General features: G+C 40.7%; 1 protein-coding gene across 5 annotated transcripts; it reads right to left on the bottom strand.

Moving 5' to 3' along the window:
* Window positions 1–414: 414 nt before the first annotated feature.
* On the bottom strand, window positions 415–22,843 carry Pkcdelta (Protein kinase C delta). Of its 5 annotated transcripts, XM_089265139.1 has the most exons (14): window positions 22,525–22,843; window positions 21,384–21,736; window positions 21,212–21,327; window positions 21,062–21,147; window positions 20,860–20,989; window positions 5,129–5,230; window positions 3,483–3,566; window positions 3,021–3,157; window positions 2,746–2,919; window positions 1,493–1,647; window positions 1,285–1,432; window positions 1,027–1,206; window positions 819–959; window positions 415–752 (listed from the first exon to the last, which is right to left on the bottom strand). In XM_089265139.1, exons 1-14 carry the CDS (start codon window positions 22,627–22,629, stop codon window positions 603–605), a joined length of 2,061 nt encoding a protein of 686 aa, XP_089121265.1. In that variant the 5' UTR covers window positions 22,630–22,843; the 3' UTR covers window positions 415–602. The 5 variants fall into 5 exon arrangements, with proteins under 5 accessions (XP_089121265.1, XP_089121262.1, XP_089121260.1 ...); XM_089265136.1 differs by lacking the exons at window positions 20,860–20,989; window positions 21,062–21,147; window positions 21,212–21,327; window positions 21,384–21,736; window positions 22,525–22,843 and adding an exon at window positions 8,549–13,350 and having other exon boundaries at window positions 415–525; window positions 594–752; XM_089265134.1 differs by lacking the exons at window positions 20,860–20,989; window positions 21,062–21,147; window positions 21,212–21,327; window positions 21,384–21,736; window positions 22,525–22,843 and adding an exon at window positions 8,549–13,348.
* Between the last annotated feature and the right edge of the window lie 1,245 nt (window positions 22,844–24,088).

The raw sequence follows: 24,088 nt of genomic DNA, 5'->3' as shown, positions 1-24,088 counted from the left end.
CTCAATTTTTATTTTAGCATAACGAGTACATACTTAGACTTTGGTATAGAGCTAATCAAAAAAAAAAAAAAAAGTAGCTTGATTATAATATGTGATTCATATATATATCCATATATATGTCGATATATAGTTATATACAAATATATATATATGTATATGGTATATAAACTTAAGTTCTTATATGTATGTTTATTTATGGCTAAGTGACTATCATTATAAACGTATTCGTAACTTTGTAACTGCAATAGCCAAAATCAACTCCGATTTCCACATACTACACATATACATAGACATCGATCTGAGACGATACTTGGCTCAGCTTTACTTAGCTAGGAATCTGCACATTGATACATTTAAGTAAACCTATTTATGCGCATTTCTATATATCTATAAAAAAAAACTTACACAAAAAGATATTGATTGAATCATATAATAGATATATATACATACATATACAAATACTGTTGCTCTATGAAGTAATTATTGGGTGTTGGCTTTGGAGGTTAGGTTCATGAATATAAATTGCTAATTTTAGAGATAAATACGCTAAATATATATGGTCTATGGCCAGCACATTGACGACTAATATATACTTAGACATCCTAGTCCAATGTGATGTGCGGATTTGTGTAGGTGAAGCCATGAAATTGTTTCTGATCCATTGATGCGAGTATTTCCTTGTCGATGGGCGTTAGACGAACGCGTTCTCTGGTGAATACCCGATCGAAATATTGCGTATCCAGCGGATGTTTCTGTCAAAGAAGAACCGGAAAGAAATATTGATGTATGCATATCGGGAAATCAATGGGTATACGTACCACTTGTGGCTTGAAAGGAGGCTCGATCTGCCTCTTTTCGAGCTGGTTCCAGTCAATGGGCCTAAAGAATATATGATCTGCTATATCACCAGCTGGACTATACTGTGACCCGATACGTTTCGTATAGTCCTTCTCCAGCAGCTATAGAGATTTGGATTGATTCGCTCAAATGTATTTCATATAAGTGTATTGATATTGATTGACTTACGCCCTTGAGTATGCCCGTTGCCTCGGCTGATATGTAGACCGGAAACCATGGAATTTCATTGCATATGGACCAGAACAATTCGTCCTCATCGCAGCCACTGAATGGCGATTGGCCAATGAGCATTTCGTAGAGCAGCACACCGAATGACCACCAATCGACATTTTGATTGTATTTTTCGCCCTAGCAGCATAGAAGAGTTATCGTTATCGTAATCGTTATCGTTACCATGCATGGGCGCTTTACTGATCGATAACTCACCTTGATGATTTCGGGCGCCATGTAATCGGGTGTGCCACAAAAACTATCGGCCGTCTTATCTAAATATATCTGCAATTTACACATACCAAAATCTGCAATACGCACGTGACCCTCATAGTCGAGCAATACGTTATCCAACTTGAGATCCCTGCGAAAAAGAGAGTTTCAGTTCATATGCATATACCTATAGATAGTTGGCACTGCTCACCTGTATATGATGCCCTTCTTATGCAAGAACTTGAGCCCGGATATGATTTCTGCGCCATAGAAACGCGCACGATCCTCTGAAAAGCGTCCGCTCTCCTGTATATGAAACATGAGATCCCCGCCGTTCAGATACTCCATGACAAAGAACAAGTGACTCTGCGAAATAAATATATGTATAAATATAATCAGTATTACAATAGATATATAGATATATATAGAGCGTAGCAGCAATATGGTTAAGCACCTTATGAAAACTTGATTTATTCTTATATGATTTATCTCTAAGATGTTGCGTCTCATCTAATGCATAGAAGAATTTCATACAACTTATTTTATAATTAATTTTCTCTATTTTCTATTTTAGAAAATTTGCTCAAATTTCCAAATTTCTGCGTCTCATTCCACCTTGATGCATTGGCATATTTTTCGTTGACTGGCACTAGCTAAAGGTGTGCACAACGCGTATCGCTAGGCTCCCAAAATAAATGGGCGTGTATCCTCAAAGTCATAAATAATTAAAATACCTTCTAATCGGTGTCAATGCAAACAAAGCAAACTTATTGTTTGCTCTTACTGAATCGATTGTTTTTCTTTGTATTGTATATAGTACATACGCATAAGTATATGCTTTTTATGCCCGCTCACAAATAGTGACTGAGTATATTAGTTGGAGCGAAACTTGCTATATTATAGAGATTATATTATACATTATATATAGATATAGGCAAAGTATAGATATAATGATGCAGCCATAACCTAGAGGACCTAGAGGCAGCTAAGGATAACAGAAGAGATCGGCCCTCCTCAGACTATATCTCTTGGTAATCCCTAGACCGTGAGCGGGTATTGCACCGTCGATTGGATGCCACTAGAAAGATTTTGAATGCTTCGTGGTCAAAATGTTAAGAGAACATTGTCGAACGCTGTGCCGGACGTGCGTGCCAAATTACGTGCTGCTCGGATCGGTCGACTATATGCCATGTCGTGTGCCCCAATCGATGGTCAAAATAGAAACAAAGCACACACACACACACACGCGCGCACATAGATAGTTAGCGAGAGAGAGAAAGGGAGAGAGAGCGAGAGAGATCGAGCGTGCTCTAATAATAGTACGTTTTACCTTTAGGCTGTTTATTTTCGTATCTTTCGGATACGTATGGCGGGTATTACCTACACGAGTCGAGAAAGCCCCATATGTATATGGCCAACCTATCGACCTTGCTGGCGACCTTGTCTTGCAAGGGCGGAACTCACCTCGGTCTGAAATGTGCAGAATAGATGGCACAGATACGGATGCTTGGTGCCCAGGGCCAAAACCTTGCGTTCGATTAGCGTGGAGTCAACATCGTCGTCCTCAAGGACCACGTCCTTCTTAAGGCACTTGATGGCATAGTAATATGTCGTATCACGCAGCTCAGCCAACAGCACCTGCAGAGAGGGAGACAAATAGACAGACAGGGAGAGAGAGGGAGAGAGTGGAAGAGGGTAAGTCCCATGTTGATCTGAAATTCTTTCGTTTGATTACTCACCTTGCCAAAGCTGCCTTTGCCCAGCACGGCCAGAAAATGAAAATCATCTACCGAATAGTTCTTAAATCTAGGTATTACTGTTGCTGGCGCAGTGAAACGTCCGGATTTTTGGAATTGTGAATATGTATATGATGTTTCTGTACGACATCCCAGAAGTATCCGATAGCGATAGACAGATCGATAGATAGATTTACACATGTGTAGACACATATGTATACATGTATATAGAGAGTGAGTTATAAAGTTGTAATACAATATAAAGTGGAAAGAGAGAGTTGGTTATATAGTATATAGGGTAAGTATAAAAGTTGGGATAGTCGCGTCCACAGTTGAGTCCGTTCGGTGTCCGACAGTTGGTCACTTGAGCAGCGCGTATGTACGTGCATATGTAGGTTAGGGCGTGGCGTGTTAAGTGCCATTGGTTTAGTGTTAGACATAGTGAGTAGATTGGATTTGGCCTACCATCGTGCTCATCGCTGGGGTCTATCTTATAGGCAGGATTACTGCTGGGCGGAGTGCTCGGCGAGTCTCGTGTCTCACGTGCGCCTAGTTCATGTGGGGAGGAGATCAAAGTTGGACGCGTTAAAAATATCGTTACGCATACGATATCACTCGATTCACTAAGTGTATAAGTGTCTGTGTGTGTGTATATGTATCTATGTAGATATATATCTATGTAGATATATATCTATGTATCTATGTATCTACATATATATCTATGTATATATGTATCTATGTATCTATGTATCTATGTATCTATGTATCTATGTATCTATGTATCTATGTATCTATGTATCTATGTATCTATGTATCTATGTATCTATGTATCTATGTATCTATGTATCTATGTATCTATGTATCTATGTATCTATGTATCCATGTATCCATGTATCTATGTATCTATGTATCTATGTATCTATGTATCTATGTATCTATGTATCTATGTATCTATGTATCTATGTATCTATGTATCTATGTATCTATGTATCTATGTATCTATGTATCTATGTATCTATGTATCTATGTATCTATGTATCTATGTATCTATGTATCTATGTATCTATGTATCTATGTATCTATGTATCTATGTATCTATGTATCTATGTATCTATGTATCTATGTATCTATGTATCTATGTATCTATATATGTATCTCAATCTATCTATATCAATCACTCTAACCATGTATCTTTCCATGTATCTATCACTAATATTATATATACCCAAAGGCGCCTATTATCCATATGTGCTATATCTTCTATTTGTAAATTTATCTATTGAACTTTCACACACACGCGCACACCATGACAGTTATGAAATCGTAATGTCAGCCATATTTAGGCGCCATTATTTATGGATTTATCTTTTAATATTTTCCTTTACATTTTCATTTTCATTTAAATTTTCTCTAGATTTGTTGTTTTTTTTCCTTGTCGCTTTCAGTTTGCTTTGAAACACACGCGCCCCCATCTGACTGAGGCGCGTCTCGCTTCCGATACGAAACGGCGTCTTTATACTCTTGTTGAAGGCATTTCAATTCTGGGAAATTAATAGACATATACATATATCTATATGGATATAACCAAGTATAATTTATATTTCCCTTCCAGCATTCGATCGGACTGAATGGAAATTATATATATAAGCTTGCCAGAGGAATTGAATGGAAATGCAGAAATTGTCTCGGAGGAAACCATTCCTCAGCCTAACTATGTGACTATGAACTATATAAAGCTAATATATCATTGACATGTATAAGGTATACAGTTGACATGGGACTTGTCATGGGGCGCATCTTGTTCGAGCTGAAAAACTAATTTGTTAACATTAATCAAATTTGAATTTCGAAAATCTGATTCTAATTTTGTTTCTGATTGGAATGGAAACTGAAGATATATTTATGGATTCTTCTGGATATATAACTAGCTACATATCTATTCCAATTATACGACGTCTATTGAATTCTTTGCAAAAGGGTATTCGAACTTCGACCTGGCGCAGCTAGGAGCTTCCTTAATTGTTTATTATTTATGGAATGTTTGATGTGATTTTCTTCCTGTTGTTGTTGTTCTTGTTGGTATTGTTGTTGTTTGATTTTTTTTTTTTTACCTCGCTTTACGTGATTGAGCGCCTCGACGATGAGCTTCTGATTGACGCCGCATAAATTGGCCGTGAGCCGTTCGCATTTCTTGTGACAATTCACGTCACATTCTTTTTTATTATATATATATATTTTTTTTTGAGTATTTCGATTTCATTTCAGTTTTCATTTTGCGTATTTTTTTTCGATTTTTGATTTTTTGGCAGCATGGACAGGGCAAATGTTGAGATTAATTAAAACAAATCGTTATTAATATGATTATAAATTGCGACCATGTAGATGAATAGAATATATATATAAATATACATACATATATACATATACATATATATGTATGTATATATGTGTATATATATATATATATTTATATGCTTATATTGAGCTGTTTTGTATTGCGATTTATTGGCTGCACGTTTCTGGCTAAAGCAAATTTATTTTACCTTTGATCAACACCTGAGGCACTTGGCTTTGTTTTTATGAAATGCTTGGGCAGCAATTAAAAAACAGCTAAGCGTAAGCAACAATAGATATTGAATATACAAATTGTAAACTCTATTAAAAGGAAATACACACAAACACACACACACACGCGAGAGCATTCGAATCGCATTTGAAATCAAACGCACATCCGTTTTGGCTTCAACCCAAAGGGTGTGTGTGTGTGTGTGTGCGTGAGTGTGTGTATGTGTGTGTGTGTTGTGTGCTTGCTTAATGTTCATTTAATAAACAACAAATATTTGCAAATATTTGCATGCAATCACATGAAATTGTAAACGAATCAACGCAAGAGACGATGATTCTATGCAAATATCACGCATACGCAGCGTGTTACGTACGTGCGAAAGAAAAAAAAGAGAGAGACTCCAACAGCTGATTGCCTGCTAGGTCAGCTACATATGATAGAAGAATACTCAACTTGTTCTAAATTGATTATTGAACTTGACCACAACATTGAAGAGAATTCGTGTAGTTAAAGCGCAACGGATCATCTTGAATACTGATAATTTTCTTAACTTCTTTTTTTAACAGCTTTTTGAACTCAAAGTAATTTTGAACCAGAAAGCAATGGGAACTATGTGAAAGATGATTAAGGAAATGAAAAGGCATAGGCAACGTAGGAAACAAATTCCCCATTTCACTTTCTTATATAGTACTCCATGAGTATGTATTTCCTTCTCTTTGCAGGGTATTCAGAGGCTGAGGCGGGTCCTCGACATGGCCAAATGCGTATTCTTTTCACACTTTCGATATCTATAGCTATATGGTTAACATACTTATAGATATAATGGATATTTGAATTTGGTCTTGCAAATATTTGGAAAGTCTTTGTTTACATGCTTCGCATTTATTTCAAATTTTTATGAAACTTTTGCTTTCGGTAATTGTTGCATTTACTGAACGAAATGTTCGAGCATATTTCAAATGTTTTCTTGTGTTTTCCCTGCATGAGAATTCAGTTTCTCGTTAACTTGAGAAAAAAACAGAGAAAAAACAACATAAGATGAAAGACAACGACAAATCCCAAGAAAAAGAAAAAACGACGACGACGACGACGACGACGGAACACGACGATGACCTAAACAATTTTGTATACAATTTGCTAAAAGTAAATTTTGCCAAATTGTCTATCTCTTGGTATCTTTGTAGCCATATCTCTATCTCTATCTCTGTAGCTGTGGCTGTGGCTGCATCTATTAGTTGTTCGCTCTCTAGTTCCACATTGTGCTAGCGAATTCTCAATAGAATTGTTTGCTACTGAGTAACGAACTGATTCAACCAAATTATATAAATATTTATATGTTGGGCATCTTTGGAGAGCCAACAGTTAACAGAATGTTAACTAGCTATGTTATTAGGTTTCATAATAAGATGAAATCATAGTATGTAAATCATGTTATGCAGGAGACTGCGAGGGCAGGGAGTAACGATAATATGCAGGAGACTGCTAGCCAACTCCTTGCCTTTTGAGCGCAGTCTCAAAGAGACTATGAGATTTATCATATCTAATCCTATTGCACAAGATTAGTTAGCTTTGGACCTCTTACGCGTAGTGCTCCTTCGACTCCTGCTGGTTGTCCAGCTACTCAATCTCATAATCCAATTAGATTTCAGTTAGCCTAATCAGCGCTTAAGCTGATATCTTATATGGATGAGATGATTATAGCACCAGATCCTTTAGGTAAGGTCTATAGGCTGTCTGGCTTGGCTATAGAAACTCACGCTAGACTGGTCAGAATGCCTCCTGCTAATAAGGCAGTCCGAGATGAGTTGATTATAGAACCAGATCTTTCAGGCAAGCTCTATAGTTTGACTCAAAGGGTTTTCAGGTAAGATCTTTAGCTTGTCGCATAGACTTGGCTATGAGATTTTACTTAAGAATTATGAAACCCTAAAGCTGTTTATTACTCTTTGCCTCCTCAGCCTACTTCTTCTGTTTAGGCAGCCAATCAGATGTATAGTCTACTTAGTTGTCGAGTAGATGAAGCTCTAAAATGTAAAGTTCAATTGGGTTATGATGCGCTGAGACTGCTTTAAAGCACATTATAGTCAAGCATCAGATAGTTTTCAGTTGTAGCTCTTTAGTAAAACATAAATGGCTATACAGAATACACTCGAAACGTAAGCTCAATTGACAATATCTGGATAATATTTCTAGGAAAATCTTTAAAAATAAAATTCTCTGTCAGAAAAATCGATATCTGTCAACTATGTATGGGAGCAGATAGATATGTATGTATACATGAATGCAATATATACATATACATGTACATATATAGCACTTAGGTAGTACTTATATCAAATTAGCTGGAACCAGGTCTTAGCACAGCAATTGTATTTGGTTTTCCCTAGAACTTTGACTTTGACTTCCTTTTGGCGCTGACTGTTTCAGAGTGTGCTAAGAGTCAGCAGAGCAAAGTTTGTTTTGCAACTTTCGTTGTTTTCTTATTCGTTTATACATATGTACATATGTGTGTATATATATGTATATGTATGTATTTGTCTCTGTACAAGTGTATAGTATATTGTGGCCATATTAAAGGCATTTGTGTATATACGCAGCCACACAGATTTATAGCATGTTTATTTGTTTTTCAACTAAATATTCCGCATGCCAAGCTCTCTCGCACTCTCCCACTCGCTCTCCCACTCGCTCTCTCGCTCGCTCTCACGCTCTTTGTGAAAATGAAAGCAAATTGCATGCACAACAAGCTCTAAGAAGCAACAGCAGCCGTGGGGGGGGCATAGTAATGTCTATGGGTGATTTGGGATTCGGGTGGTTTGCTGGTGGGTGGTGCACTGGCAGTGGCAGCTGTGCACGTGCAGCTCGACACTCAAGTGGCCAACACTGCCGGGCGTCTGTCTGTCCGGGTCGTGTCAGCTGCGATGAATGCCGTCTCAGTCGAAGTGATATTCGCTCGATCGCTTACCTAACATCTTTTTGGGGCTGGACGGCGCCGTGCCGCCCTCGAAGCCGGAATCGTTGCTGCACGTGCTCATCCGGATGATCGATGGGGAGCTGGAGACGGAGGGGCTGCCCGGCGCTGTGGTCGAGCTGCTCGCTGGCGTCGAAGCATTAGTATTATTCATATTGGATGCTGGGGCATTTGTGTTTCGTTTCTCAGTTGCTCTGGCCGCCTCCTCGTCAAAGTCGGAGGAGCTGCCGCTGCTGCTGCTGCTGCAGGCATCGCTGTCATCCTCGTCGCTCTCCTCGTCCAGTGAGCCGCCGGTCGCCTCGCTGCCCTCCTCGCTGCTCTCGTCGTCCGTATTCTCATCCGAGTAGACGATCTTCTCGCGCTTCCACAGCGGACGTGGTGTGGCGACGAGCGGATATCGTGGCGCCTCCTCCTTCACATAGCACTTGCTGCTCGTATCGATTTTGATTTTCTTCTGCGGATCGAAGCGGGCGGGCGCCGCCTCCTTGCCCTTCTGTTTCTTCTTCTCCTTGCGCTGTTTCTTCTTCATGCTGGCACTCAAATTCGCGCTGGACAAATCGTCCGAGCTGTCTGTGTCGCTCTCTTCGCTGCTTTCCGCCGACGACGGTATATAGTCCTCTAGCTCGGCGTCCACGTCTCGCAGACACTGTGCCAAATTCGATACTGTTGCAAACTTTGATAAATTATTGCCGACGCCTTCGCCGCAGCTGTTGTTGCTGCTGTCGACAACAGCAGCAGCAGCATCAGCAGCAGCAGCAGCAGCCGCCGCCGCTGCTGTCGTAGCAGCAGCAACAGCTCGTAACTGCGACGTTTGCTCATCGCCAGTTGTTGCTATTGTTATTGCTGCTGTTGATGTTAATGTTGCTGTTGCCGCTTCTGTTGTTGTAGGCGTTGCTGTTGCTGCGGTTGCAATTGCTGCTGTTGCTGTTGCTGCTGCAGGCGATGACGCATTTGTGGCCGCTGCCGCCGCATTGGCCGCCTTAGTGGGGGCCAGCGTTATAAATTGATCGGCATTGATTGGGGTCACATTGCTGTCTGGCAAAGTTGTTGCTGCCGACGCTGCTGCTGCTGTTGGTGCTGTCGGTGCTGCTGCTGCTGTGGGAGTAGCTGCGACTTTCTTTTTGGCTGCTGTTGCAGCAGTTTTTGGCTTTGTCGCTTTCGGTGATTGCACCTTTGACTTTGGCTCAACAATTTCCGTCAATTTCGATTTGGTTTCCGTTTGTTGTTTCCCTGCAGTTGCAATTGTTGTTGCTGCTGCTGCTGCGGCTGCTGTTGCGTTGTCTGGTGGTTGCTGCTGCTGTCGCTCATTATTATGCGTTTTATTTATTTTCGTTGCTGTTGCCGCTGGCGCTGCCGCCGCTGCCGTCGATGCTGCTGTTGCTGTTGCCTGCTGTTGTTGTTCAGGTGACTTGGCTGCTTGCCCGGCATTTATTTTTGGCGCTGTTGTCGCTGTTGCTGCCGTTGTTTTTGCTATTGTTGCTGCCGTCGCCGTTTCGTTCAGTTTTGATTTGCCTAGAGCTGCTGCTGTTGTTGTTGTTGTCGTTGTTGCTGTTGTTGTCTGTGCGTTTGCTGTTGATGCTGTTGTCATGGCAACAGCACTGTCTGCGGCGTTGCCAGACTGTTTTCCTGCAGCAGCAACTGTTGCTGCTGGCTTGTCTACTTCGGCTTTGGCACCAGCTATTGCCGCTGTCTTTGCTGTTGCTAGCTTTGTTGTTGCTGGCTTTGATTTTGGTGAACTTGTTGCTGCTGCGTCTGCTTTATTGCTGTCGCTTGCTGCAATTGTTGTTGTTGTGTTTGCCAGCTTAGGTGTTGCTGGCGTTGACTTGGGCGAGCTGATTGCAGCTGCAATTGTTGCTGCTGTTGCTTCAGTTTTAGTTGCAGTTGGTGTTGCTGGCGTGGACTTTGGCGAGCTGATTGCAGCTGCAACTGTTGTTGTTTTCGTTGTTGTTGCTGCTGCTGCTTTGGGTGTTGCTGGTGTTGATTTTGGTGAGCCTGCGGCAGCAGCAGCAGCAGTTGTTGTTATTGCCGTTGCTGCTGCGGTTGTTATTGTTGATTTTGGTGTTGCTGCTAGCTTGGGTGTTGCTGGCGTAGACTTTGGTGAGTCTGTTGTTGTTTCAGTTTTAGTTGCTGCCTTAGCAGCTGTTGTTGTCTTTGCTGCTGCTGTTGTTGTTGTCTTTGCTGCTGTTGTTGTTGTCTTTGCTGCTGTTGCTGCTGGCTGCTTGGTTGCAGTAGCAGCAACTGTTGATGTTGCTGGCTTTAGCTCAATCAAAATTTCGGATCTGAGCAGCGGTGTTGTAGGTGTTGCTGCTGCTGCTGCTGTTGCTGCTGCTGTTGCTGTTGCTGCTGCTGTTGTTGCTAGCTCGTCTTTGGGCTCGGCTCCTTCTGGGGTCGCCTCCAGCTGACGCTCGCTCTGCGCCTTCCGGCGATTGGTCATGTAGAGCGTCTCCCGTGAGCCGATCTGTGACCAGAAATCTTCGCCGCTCTCCGACTTCTGCAAGGCCTTGCGTATGGGCTTGGGCGTGGCAACGCCCTCTGTCTTAACAGGCGTGGTCGCGACCGTGGGCGTGGCAACGACTGTGGGCGTTGCTGTTGCTCGATTCTGCTGAATGGCGGCCTCATCGAAGGTAAATATCTGAGCAACACTCACATGTTGCTGTTGCTTCTCCGGCTCCTGCTGCTGCTCCATTGGCTTTGCAGCCTTTTTGAGCGGCGATGTCTTGGCCTTGGGCGAGGCTTTCATGAAGCCCTCGGGCAGCGACTGTTGCCTCTCTTCAACCGGCGACTTTTTCTTGGGCAGCTTGAATATCTTGTGTATCTGGTGATGCTCCTCCATGGTCTCCACATTGGCCGTAAATTTGGGCTTGGGGCTGCTGACTTGGGGTGGCTGTTCCTCCAGCTCCTGGACGCTGGGCATGTGCTGGACCGGCAGCACCGCGTTATCGACGGCCACCACGGCTGTGATCTTGTGTCGCAGTTTTTTGCTCTTCTTCTTGGCGGTCTGCTTGGTGCCGCCGGGGGCAGCAGCAGAGGCTTGGCCCTCGTCCGCTGTGGTGCTGTCGTGGCTGCTGCGGCGCTCCAGGTGTATCAGCTGGAAGCTGCCCGAATTCGATTTTTGCAGCTTGTTGAGCAGCTCCTGCTCCTGCTCCTGTATGATGGAGGCGCGTCGTCGCAGCTCGCCTGCATTCAGATCGTCGTCGATCTTGTCGGAGGAGATGTCCTCGCAGATGTCGTGAAAGGTCGGGCACTGCACTAGGCTCAGCCGGCGTATGGACTCGGTTATCTGTGCCGCCTTCTCCTGCTGCGGCTCCTCCTCTGCCGTTTGCTGCTCCAGCTCGGACTCGTTTCCGCTGCTGGCCTCCGCCGTCTGCAGCGTTGCCTGCGTCGGCTGCTGCAGCTGCAGCTGTTGCTGCTGCTGACGCTGCTGATGCCGCGGCGCCAACGTCTCCTGCTTCTCGTCGCGTATGTAGAAACGCTCGCGCAGCAGCTCACCCGGCGACTTCTTGTTGCTGATCGTGGGAAAGGCGGCCAGCTCTTCGGCCAGCTTCTGGCGCCAGCTCAAGCTGGGCTCCGCCGGCGGCGGCAGATCTCGGAACTGATGCTCCTGCTCCTGCTGTTGCTGCTTCTCGCTGGACGCCGTCGCCTGCTCCACGCGCTCCTTGCTGCGCCGGCGTATGGTGGAGAGACGCACCACAGCTCGATTGCGGCGTATGGTGGATCGGCGGGGCTGCTGCTGCTGCTGCTGTGGCTCTGGTTGCTGCTGTTGCTCTTGTTGTTGCTGTTCCTTTGGCTCTTCCTTGGCCTGTTCTTTGTTGGCTTCCGGCTCGCGCTTGCAATCCACAGGCTCAGCCGAGCGCCTATACCTCGCCGAGCTCACGTCTATGTCCGCCGTATTGATGGCGATGGGTCGCGGCGGTATATAGCGACTGCTGCTGCTGTTGCTGCTGCTGCCGTAGCTGGAGACGGATGTGTACTTGGGCGACTGGATGCGCGTCAGTGGCATGAGGCTGCTGTGTCCGCTGTGGCGACCCGTCAGCCCGGAGCTCTCCGTGATCGTAGTCAGCTTGGGCTGATAGCGCGAGGATAGGCCCAGGATGCTGCTGCTGCTGTTGCCGCTGCTGCCGATGCCGATGCCGATGCCGCTGCTGCTGCTGCTGCTGTAGCTGGGCGAGCGCGGCGAGGGCAGCAGCGGCACCATATAGCTGCCCGGATAGGCGCGATTGTAGCTGGAGGTGTAGCTGGGACTGGTGGTGCTGCTGCTGCTGCCCAAGCTCGAGCTGTAGTAGGGCGAGTACAGCTGGCTGCTGCCGCCGCTGTAGTAATAGTTGCTTGAATCCGAATAGAGCGGCATTTTCTCTCTCTCTCTCACTCTCACTCTTTTGCACTCAATAAACACTTAACAAAAATTCTTGAATTTTTCACAATTTTCTTTAACTTTGTTTCGTTGCAATTGTTTTGTCGGTTTTTGGCGTTAGTTCTCGTATCGTTTAAACTAGAGAAGGAAGCGTCTATATTTATATAACCTGCACTGTGTTCACCTTTTCTTGAAGCTTTTTCCATTCAATGTAAAATTTTGTCAATATTCTGACTGCCATTTCTATAATTTTTCAATTCGAAATTGGCTTTGAAAATGTTTACAGCTTAACGCTTGCATGAGTTTTGAGTATTCAGATAGATATATAAACATATATATGCATTTTTTGAATATTACAATATTTTTAGATCGCGAATTCTTGTCGCATTTCTGCCAACAATTGTTGGGCTGATGTGATTGAAGGACTAATTGTTAATTGAAATTGAACAGGTTTATTGAAATGACAACTTATTAAAATTGAAATACATCCGTTGAAGGTTTGAATTGAAATTGGAAAATTCAAAATAAATTGTATTAAAATAGAATTAAGTCTCATTGAAAGTCAAATCGAACTGACATTGGACACTTGGAATGAAAATGATATTGAAATATGTTTTTGTCTATTTGAAGGTCCTATTGTCAATTGAAATTGCACAGGATAATCAAATTGAACAATCGAGTTTAAATCTTCTTTAGTCATACGAATTTGAATTGAAATTGAAAATCAAGTCATGAATTGAAATATGTGTGTTTTAGTTCAACTGAAGGTTGTTTAAACTTCTTCAAATTGAAGCTGAAATCGAAATGGCAAATGTGAATTGTTTAACATTGAATTGACAAAAATAAAATTGAAATTGAGCATGTCAATCGAAATGTATTCAATTCAATATAAGTTACATTTCTCTATCATGCTTTTGGCTCATTGTAAATCTGATAAAGAATTGAAATTGAATCAGATATCTATTGTGATTGAAATTGAAATTGTGGATGTACTCAGATGTGAAGAGGTTTAACCTAGCTTGAAAAGAAGCTAAAGCTTTAATGAGCTTTGATTAGAATAAATGCTAGGAACTGATAGAGCTCGTTATTGATGCAAGAGAGACTTTCAATCAAACAGATCTTTAGGAGCGTCTACTGAGACTGAGTAGAAAGCGATATGGAGCATAAATGCTGAATTCGAATTCTTTATATATATAGCTATATTTTTAAGCCCAAAAGTTCACATTGAAGTAAAGCTTTAAGTGAAAGTCTTAGACTGAAGTTTCTTCTAGACTTTTCTTTGCAATTACGTTCGAGGGGCGGGCCAACGTATTCAGTTCACAAAAAAAGAAAAAGAATGATGCGAACGGATAAATATGTATATTAGCTCCGACCACATGCGGCATATAGAAATAGACTATGTTCCATCTAGTATATAAATTTGTATGACGTAAGCTCACGAGTCGTCGCCGTCAATGTTGTTGTCGTCGCCTTTGACGTTGCTAACCTCTGTCTCAACTGAGAATGTCTTTTACTTTGGTTGGTTGATTTGCCGTAGTTTTATTTTCTCCCGTTGACAGTTCTGATATTGTTTGATTGCTTTTCTGATTAACTTTGCAATTGGTTGCAGGACCGGCCCGTCGTAAACCGAAGCGTAAAATCGAACGAACAAAAAAAAAAAAAAGAAGAAATAATGAAAAATGAAAAGAGGCAAATCCCAAGTACAGACACTTTTCAACGAGCCGAACGCATTAACGGAAACTACTGAAATGTGAAAAGACACCGCAAAAATGTTCAAGCATTGGAGCTGTTCCTGATCTCACACACACACACACACAGTCAAGGCAGAGCAAGAGAGCAGCCAAGTTTGTGCAGAGACTGGGGCTAACTTCGATATTATTGATGCTGCTGTAGATGTTGCTGCCGTGCCTCGTACATGTTGCTGCTGTGTGCGTGTTGAGTTGGCCCAGACCAACAGCAGGCAGGTGGACCGGGGAAGGGGCGGTGCGGGGCGGTGCGGTGTTGTGTTTGCCTGTTCTTCGAAAAATTGCTCTCAGTCAAAGTTCTATATATTCTTGCTGCCGATTTCGAAATATGCCACACACTCAAACACACTCACACACACAGTCATAAATTAAATGTCCGCGAGAACTGTTTTATTTTGTTCGAATTTCGAAAAACATCAAAATTGAGTTTTGAAATCGTTTTGGCATACGCTGCCGCGTCATTCGACATCTTTCTTTGTTTTTAGCGAAAGTAAAAGCTAAAGCAGCTGACAGAGCAAGAGAGAGGGAGAGAGAGAGAGCAAGAGAGCAACAGCCAGAAAGAGAGAGAGGGAGAGTATGCATTGCTGAGCGAATTATGAAAGGCAATCATCTGAGCAGACTTTTCGACAAGAGCAACGATCTCTGGTTTTGCACTGTCTGTCGTCTTAATCGTTTCAAAATTATATTTATGAACGTGTGGAAATATTTGAGAAACGTAACTTTATTATCTAACACAATCAAATAGCTAATAAAAACGATGTGCGATGTGCTGCCTCTGGCCCCTGCCCCACCCCAAGCGCACCGAATGACAGAAATTTTGATCAAAGCTAATTGGCTCAAATGGAATTCGCTATAAAAATTAATGATCTTTCTAAGGGAAGCACAAGATGAAAGATTCCATTACAATATAATTTGTTTTGCCATTTCATAGAAGAGAGATAAAACATCTGGGATAAGTTGAGTGGAATAAACGATAGCTAAGCATGTATCGATACTTGTACCATACTTATAGCACATATATTCCAATTGACACCATTGTCTTTGGTTCCGTATATTAATCTTCTATATGGAGTATATTGTTTTTATTAAAGGTTGACAACTTAATCCATTCAATTGGTCAGTATGGATTGGCATTTCTTAATGGATACACCAAAGAGAGAGAGAGAGAGAGAGAGAAAGAGAGAGGGAGAAAGAGAGAGCTCAAGTGGAGTGTAGAGATAATAAAATAGAATAAAAGACAAGATAAATAAATATTCTTTCTCTTCCTATTAACATTCCCTTATATTGATTTGAAGCCATACAATAAAAGCTAGAGTCCCAAAATCGTACAATCAGGTTGCTATAAGCTCACGTCTTCTAAAAACATGATTTAAATCTATTTAGAACTCTGGTTATTTTTAACGAGTTTGTCATAAAAACTGTGTTTTTTTTTTCTATTTATAATAATTCAAAAATGTATTTCTAATGCTGCTAAAAAAATAAGTGAAGCAAGTGAGAATGTTGCCGTCGGGCGTTACCAACTGCAGAATACTCATTCATAGCATAAACTTCAGTCGGCTTCATTTCACGATTTGCCGCGCCCTCAACTGGTAGCTAAAAATATTATTCTTGTGTCATTCAATAGAGGATAACAACAGTAATTAATCGGTCAATATTTAGCTGCTAGCTCTAAGGCTGTACAAAAAACAGTTTTATCTGATTTTCCACAAATGGTGGGAGATATCTAATTGATGTTGGGCTGTTAGTCCGAGTATATATACCAAATGTCAATGCTTTAGCAGTGCTGCCATGGATCTTAGTTACTGGAAAATGCATTTTTCCGATTGCCACGCCCTTAGAGGGCAAATCGGATTGCATTATAACGAGTATACATTCCAATGTTCCAAATGGTTAGACGAACATTGCACGAAACCAATATACCCTCCTTAGACTTGCGTGAATGAGTATAAAAGCAGACTTCACCCGAGAACTCAACAGATGAGTAAGGATGGCTCACAGCTGTTCAGCGTTTATCTGTTTGGTATTCGCAACGTTTTTTTAAACATTTTTATTTTTAATTTCATATTTTTTATTTCATTTTTTTTTTTATTTAGTACGCAAAGCAATTTTGCAGATGATTTTGCAGATGATTTCGGTTTAGCAGAAATATATGAATTATAAATATTTCTTTGGCCATTAAGCAAATATTTTGACACTTATCTGGCACGTGTGAGCCGCGGCCCAATGAACGCTGTGCAGATGCCCAAACTGAACATTTCTTGTTTCTCTTCTCGTTTTTTTTTTTAATATTAAGTGAACTCTAAAAATAAATCTTATTAGAGATCCAATTATGTTTGTTGTCAACAAACAATATTCGCCAATTCGTGTAAGAGATCATGTACTATATGGGTTTATAATAAGTATACATGGGTCTATATATCTATCGTGGCTGGTAAATAATGCTCAATTTGGAAGCTGATTGATTCGTACACCTGCTGGCAGAAATGTTTTTGCGCAGCTCTTGAATATGTTCGCCTTACCCAAGGGAAGGAAACACCAAATGCCAGGGGTATTTTTTTTTTATTTCATTTCATTTCATTTCTATTTTGTTTTATTTTTTTTTTATTTTTTCATTTTTGTATTTTTGGTATTTTCGCCACACGACGCGCTGCGCTGCGACGCTTGGTGACGCTTTTCGGTTCCGCAAAATGCATTTATAGCCGGCCAAAGGTGAGAGCGAGAGGGAGCGAGAGCGAGAGAGTGAGAGAGGGGTAGCGCCAAACAACTAGAAATAGAACTGCAACATGTACGAGGAGGTATTCGTCGGGCGAGTACTTAATCTTTGCGATTTATAGCCAGGCCGACTTTCCATTATTTTTAACGTTTTGCTTGTCGCATCTATGGTGTCTCTGTATTGCGGACATGCACACACACACAAGCACACATGTATGAATTCATGTATTTTTAGTATTTTTGTGTAATTTTTGTATACTTTGCATGCATTCCTTTCATGTCATGTTGTTGCGCATCCGTAAGAAACTTTGAGCCAAGGAATCAACATTTTAATGGAAAATGTTTCAATTGTTGCAATATATGACTTTATAAATATTATACCTATATCTACATATATTCTTCTTAAGGTAATTCTGATTTTATACAATTCCTCTGCTACTATTTTTAGTAGTTTTTATGATAGTACTTAACTAGTAGCTATCGCACTTTAAGTATTTTTCTTTTTCCCGAATTTTTAGAGTCCTTCAGTAATTTAGGCTAAACCAAGCTTTCGCTCTCGTACGGCTCTTAAAGACAGAAATTATTTCTTTGCAAATTTTTATCTTACAGTTACCTCCGAAAGTATCTCAGCTAAAGGGTATTTCACAGTCGATCACAGCCACAGTGCGCTCTGTTATTTTTGGTAGCTGCTTTGGCTCACCGCTTGTTGCTGGCAAACGCGCAATAAATTGATTTCTAATACCGTCTGTCTTGGCTGTCTGCATCAATATTACGAATATATGTATGAAATGCGAATCGGTTTCTTAATTGGGATTAAACCTAACGAGCATTTCCGTCATATCCAATGATTTGAGAGAGGCGAGAGGATTCAAGGTCATGCTAAAGCCAATCCTAAGGTACAGTAGGTAAAGGCACTACAGTATGAACAGCTGCGTCAGACATAATGCTGAATACTCTTGAAATCTACCACCCATTGACCCTATTACAGGGTATCTCTAGCATCTATATACATTGTAGAAAGTGTATATATAGAGGATAACATTCAGAGTTCGTTTTAGCTCCACCATATACCTATCAACTTAAGTAAAACATACTAAAAGGTATTCCCATAGATCATATTTCATTTGTTTATGTGACAGGGTATCTTAAGAAACAACACAGCCGTAGCTAAGAGGATAAATAGCAAGGCGTTCGTAGTATTTCTCATATATATCTCATATTGTTACAGCATCATCATTAACCAACCATCATCAAAAGATTCAGAATGCATCTCCTATGTATATATCACACATGATTACCACCATATGAATAATATTGGAGTTGCGCATTTTACAGGGTATCCGCAGTAACGATATTGCCCATACAAGTGCAAGCTTGTTAAGATAATTTATGCATCTCATCACATACTCTCTCTTTTAACTGCAAAATAAATATTTCCCGGCTATATATTCGACATGCATGCAATTGCAGTCGGACGGGTATATATCAGGAGACGGTGCGCTCATTTCGCTGCGACATAAAAATACAGAATGTAATAAATATAAAACTGAATAAGTGGTATATATACATACATATATCTACATATATACATATGTCTATATAGGTAAGCGTAATGTATTTTTCTGTTTCTGCACTCTTTTTGTTAAATATATTTTCATTTCGACCTGAACTTTTATTATGCATTTTGTGCAATTTTAATCGCTGCCTGAACAAAGTGAACAGAACACTTAACTGTCAGCGATAGAGAGAGAGAGAGAGAGAGAGAGAGAGAGAGAGAGAGAGAGAGAGAGAGAGAGAGAGAGAGAGAAAGAGATATATGTACATATATATATATTTATAGAGTGCGGGTGAGAGCTTGAGAAAGCGAGTGAAAGAAATCACTTGTCTGGAATCGAGATTTACTTTTTTTTTTAAGATCTGGATTGCTGTACCTAGAAGGAATATATATAATATATACTACAAATATTGCATTATCTATACATCTATATCTAAGTCCGTTGATTCGCTCAATGATATGACTTGCTGTTTCATAAGAATATCCATTCTATGTTCGACTTTTCACTTTGTAACTGCTCAAAGCTAATATTTGCAAGGCATATGATCTTCCACATGAAACTCTATAGAATATGGCTTTGAAAGATACCACTTAATACATTCGCACACGCACAATTTATGGCGAAAAGTAACAAAGAGCACCATTATATAGGTCCATTTCATTCCCTTTCTTGGTACTCATAGCAGAGACTCAAGTTGTCATATGTAACAGCTAGAGAGGTATATTGAATGCATTTGTATGTAGGGTAAAAACATGCCATTTGCACGCTGAGCGATTAAAATAAATGTTCTCGAAATTGTAACAACAGGAAGACATTTAACCAAATGTGTACAAAAAATTGCACAAGGCTGAACGAGTCCCACAAAAACAAACGACGGCATTTAAAATACGTACGAAATATATGTACGTATATCAATACAAGATGAGCTAATTATGTATGACTCTATATATAAACCACATTAGTGTATGTATGTATACACATACACATTTCATATACTGTGCGACGTCATATGATAAGAGCTTTTGTTGTTTACTACATTTTAATAGATAGATAATAGAACACTTTGTATTATACTATATGAAGGTCTTAATATAAAGTTTAATACAAAGTTTTTGCGTGGCAAATTAGAGAACAACTTTTAGCTAGAGAGCCAAAGTAAGGTAAGATTGATTGATATAGTAGATGAGATATTTGGCTAATGGTAAGGGCTTTGATAGCAAAAGACATTGCAACTGGTATTACTGGGAATATTGAAATACATTAAGGAATCTCTACTGTCATAGGAACTAGCATCATGATTTATTTATAAATCTATATTAATTGTTCATTTAGCATACAGTACTGTACAATGAAGGTTTATTTTTAACGGTTCTCACTAATAATATTCATAATATATCTTCAAAATTATTTATAGATCATTTCTTCAGTATTATTCAATAGATTTTGAATTATAAGCACATGATGTTGTGTGTTTATGAGATATTGAAGAATGCTAGAGATAGACATACATACTAAAGACCTATAGAAAAGCAAGCTAAAACATTTTTCAGTTAGATGCTCTACGCTTTCCCAACACTTCAGAGTAAATTATAAAATCTTAGTGTTAAGTCTTCCATTAGAAATAACATCAGCTTTATAAATTAACTAAAATCCATACATATTCGGAATTTCCTTTGCAATTTTGATAGTTTTCGTCTTATTCAGCTCATTGCATCAACCCCACTATTATGCATTATTCCCAGCTTTCGCATTTGACCGTTACATTTTGCTAGCTAAATTTCCCAGCTAAGAGTAGAAAACTTTTGGGTTGTTGCATTGACTAATGCCAGAGCTTTCGCATAACTTGCACGTTTAGCGCCACCTGGCGTGCGCCAATAAATCGCAATGCACACGTAAAAGCTATATAGACTAAATGGGCTTTGGTGGAGCTTTTGGACTTACCTTCGCACTTCAGGCCTTGTATGAAGAAGCCGCCCATCAAGGAGCCGCAATGATCACAGAATGTGGGCGACATAAACGTGTGCGGCTTGAATCTGTGCGGCATATCGATCTTGAAGCGTTCGCGCAGCAGCTGCAATTGGCATAGATTGAAAACTAATGAATAGGGGTCTTCCTCGTCAGGCGATTCGAGTGGGCCACCTACAATTGTGCTGGCGGAGTTGAAGACGGAGCCGGAACACTTGCCGAGCAGCTTCTCATGGCATTTCTTGTGCACAACGGTTTGGCAAACTGTCGAATGTATATCGATTAATTATCGATAGACGATAAGTGCGGCCCCCCTGCGAATACTCACTGATGCACTGGTAGCCCTGCTTGCCAAAGCCCCACAAAAACAAATTGCAGAACGCACAGAACGTGGGCTGACGGAAGAATTTCGCCACAAAGCGATGGCCATTGATATCGTGGGTTCTGCAAGTATTACAATATCGACAGACTGAAGTTTTGATAGCGCTCAGCGTACTTACTTCTGGTGTTTGATGGCGCCTCGGCGATTCGTAATGCTGCGCGGTCGTGTGCGACGATCTACGTAGCCACCGCTGCCAGTACCACCAATGCCTCCCCCGACGCCACTATCCCTGTCTCTATCTCTGTCCCTGTCCCTGTCTCTGTCTCTGTCTCGGGTGTATGCATCCTCTTTGGAGTGCTGGCGAGGTAGCTCAAAGGAATGCTGCTTGCCATAATGATAGTGATTGTTATAGTGATCATCACAGTCACGATCCCGTTCACGGTCACGATCACGCCGTACGCCGCTTGCGCTGGATCCACTAAGGCCGCTCCCGGCGCCACTGCTGCTCGATGAGCTCGGCTTATAGCGCAACTGAAAGAGAGAATTGAGATATCGTTACTCCCCGTACAATCAATAGTGCATCAATTTTTTCCAGTTTTAGCTTACGAGATCAACCCGCCTGTAGTTTTCAATGGAGTTGCATTTATTCTCCTTCCATAAAATTAAGAGTCTCATTTTAATCTAATTTGAATTGCTTTTATGCTTCCCCAACCGAAAAGTTTCGCTTCCCTTTTGACTATGAATGAAACCCCAACTACGTCTTCAGTTATTATATTCGATTTTACGGTTGCTTTGACGGAAAGATAGCCAGTACTCTAACTGAATATGGCATCAATGTGTTTCTGAAACTGGAACTAGCTCGTTCCTAAGGAAGATACGATTTTTTTTAGTAAGCTAAAAGCTCTAGGTTTAGCTAGATCCTTTTTGATACATCTACATATTTGTTCATAACATTTGGAAATATGACTATTATATCTCATAGATATGGGTATAGGGAAATTGGGTATCTACCTAGACAGAGAGAGGGCTTGTGACTTATCTTTCTGCACTAATCCCATTGAATTTAGATAACTATAACTAGTTCATTGTAATATCTATGATATTAATTATCTATGACTGTACAATACTCGGTAATTCTGAGCAAGAGATATATTACTGGATGTTGGTCTTCTCTTATCTTCTCTTTTTCTACAATTAATGTTGAACTTTGGAGATATAGAGATATTGCTATATCAAATTGTGTTTATAGGGTTATGGAATCTTGATCTATATCGGTTTAGCTACTTGGAGGATTTCCAACTGGTTTGCCTTGCACTTACATCATGACCCTGGAGACGCGATGAGCCGCCAGAGCTGCGCGCTCGCTGGCTGCTGCTGGCGCTGTTTGTCTTCTGCTTGCGCACCTGGGCGCGGGTGAACATCATCTTGGTGGGCAGAACGGTAAAGGAGCGTTCCCAACCACATTCACATCCACACTCAGTGTCAGTTTCAGTTTCAGATTCCGATTCGTATCCACGTTTGCGTCCGCTTTCACTTCGACAGTTCAACAAAAGCTCCACGCGACGGTAACTGGAAGACTACGTCGAATGCCTCAATTCCGTGTGCGATCCGCACGCGCATACATACCAATGCACACGTACATATATATACGGCTATGTGTGTATGTATGTGCGAGTTGAGGCGGCTGTCCGGCTGCTGCTTCTGTTTTGTGTTATGTGCTTAACGATACGAAAGGCGAGAATGAAGCGTATTTCTTGTAAGTATTTATATTAAATAAGATGATCAGCAATGATCCGATATTGTTGTTGTTGCTGTTGTTGTTCTGGCCTTCCCTTCAGTTCAACTGCAAGCGACTTTAAAGCCCCGCTGATGGACATCTGAAAAATAAAAAAAACTATTGAGAATCAAGCTTAGATACTAGCAATTTATTGGGAAAGTCTGTTAATAGATAATCTATACTTATGTACATACATATAGCGAGACATATTGAGCTGATATTACTAGCAGTAGTAGCTGCATTTATTTCCCGACTCTGCATTTCGTATTGCATTGCATTAGAGTTAGATTTGTGTTTACTTTATATTTTAGTTTGTATTTTTGATCGTAATTTGTGATCAGAGCGTCTAGTTGAATTTTATAGATCACATTTAAATGGCCTCAGCTTTCATTTGAAACGAACGTTATATATTAAATAGTTAAACGGGCTGCGCTTGAGCACAAGCACAAGCTAGAGCTAGAGCGGAGCAACTATCGCTGGCACCAGCACGATATCGACTGACCACCGCTATCGATAGTTGTGTTGGTTGTTGTTTATCGATGCGACAATGATGTATTTATTTATTTTATTTTTATTATATTTATTTTTGTTGCTGGCCGTGATTTAATTTCTGTTAGACAAGCTCGAAAAATGTTGTCTAACGTAAGCAAAAATATCGATATGATCGATAGTATTGAAACTTTGCTTTCAAAACAGCGGACATCTCGATTTTTTCCTTGCTCTAGCACAAGCTATGTACATACATACATACATACATATATGTATGCGTAATATACATATGTATGTATGTATGTTGTATGCATGTATGTATGTACGTTGTATGTATGTATGTATTTGATACCAGCTTCAGCTTTTTTCCCGTCAAATCTGGCTTTTTTTAAAGTTCACTGGCGTGAAAAGTTTGAAAACAGAGGAAAGCGAAAGTTCTAGCTTCTTAAATTTCAGCTTTCTTTTTTATTCCTTTCTAGCTTAATCTAGCATGATGTTATATTTGATATAGAGTCAAGTCAAGTCTCAGGAAGTCTTGTGAAATTAGCTGCATCTGCATTTCTGCAGTTACCTTAAGATGCCTGCGCCTGGTCATTCGAAATATGTAGCCAGGTTTT

The sequence above is a fragment of the Drosophila navojoa genome, chromosome X (assembly GCF_054131105.1).
Source record: "Drosophila navojoa isolate 15081-1374.11 chromosome X, UAZ_NAV_1.0, whole genome shotgun sequence".
NCBI lineage: Eukaryota > Metazoa > Arthropoda > Insecta > Diptera > Drosophilidae > Drosophila > Drosophila navojoa.
This window is presented reverse-complemented; position numbering and strand designations above follow the sequence as displayed.

Excerpts from the sequence above, each read along its gene's own strand:
- Pkcdelta (XM_089265136.1), bottom strand. The coding sequence starts at position 12,902 with ATGCCGCTCTATTCGGATTCAAGCAACTATTACTACAGCGGCGGCAGC. Across the intron at positions 1,648-2,745 it reads TCTGCACATTTCAGACCGAG|AGTCACTTGTTCTTTGTCAT; the intron begins GTGAGTTCCGCC and ends TTTATTTCGCAG. Across the intron at positions 960-1,026 it reads CAACGGGCATACTCAAGGGC|CTGCTGGAGAAGGACTATAC; the intron begins GTAAGTCAATCA and ends AAATCTCTATAG.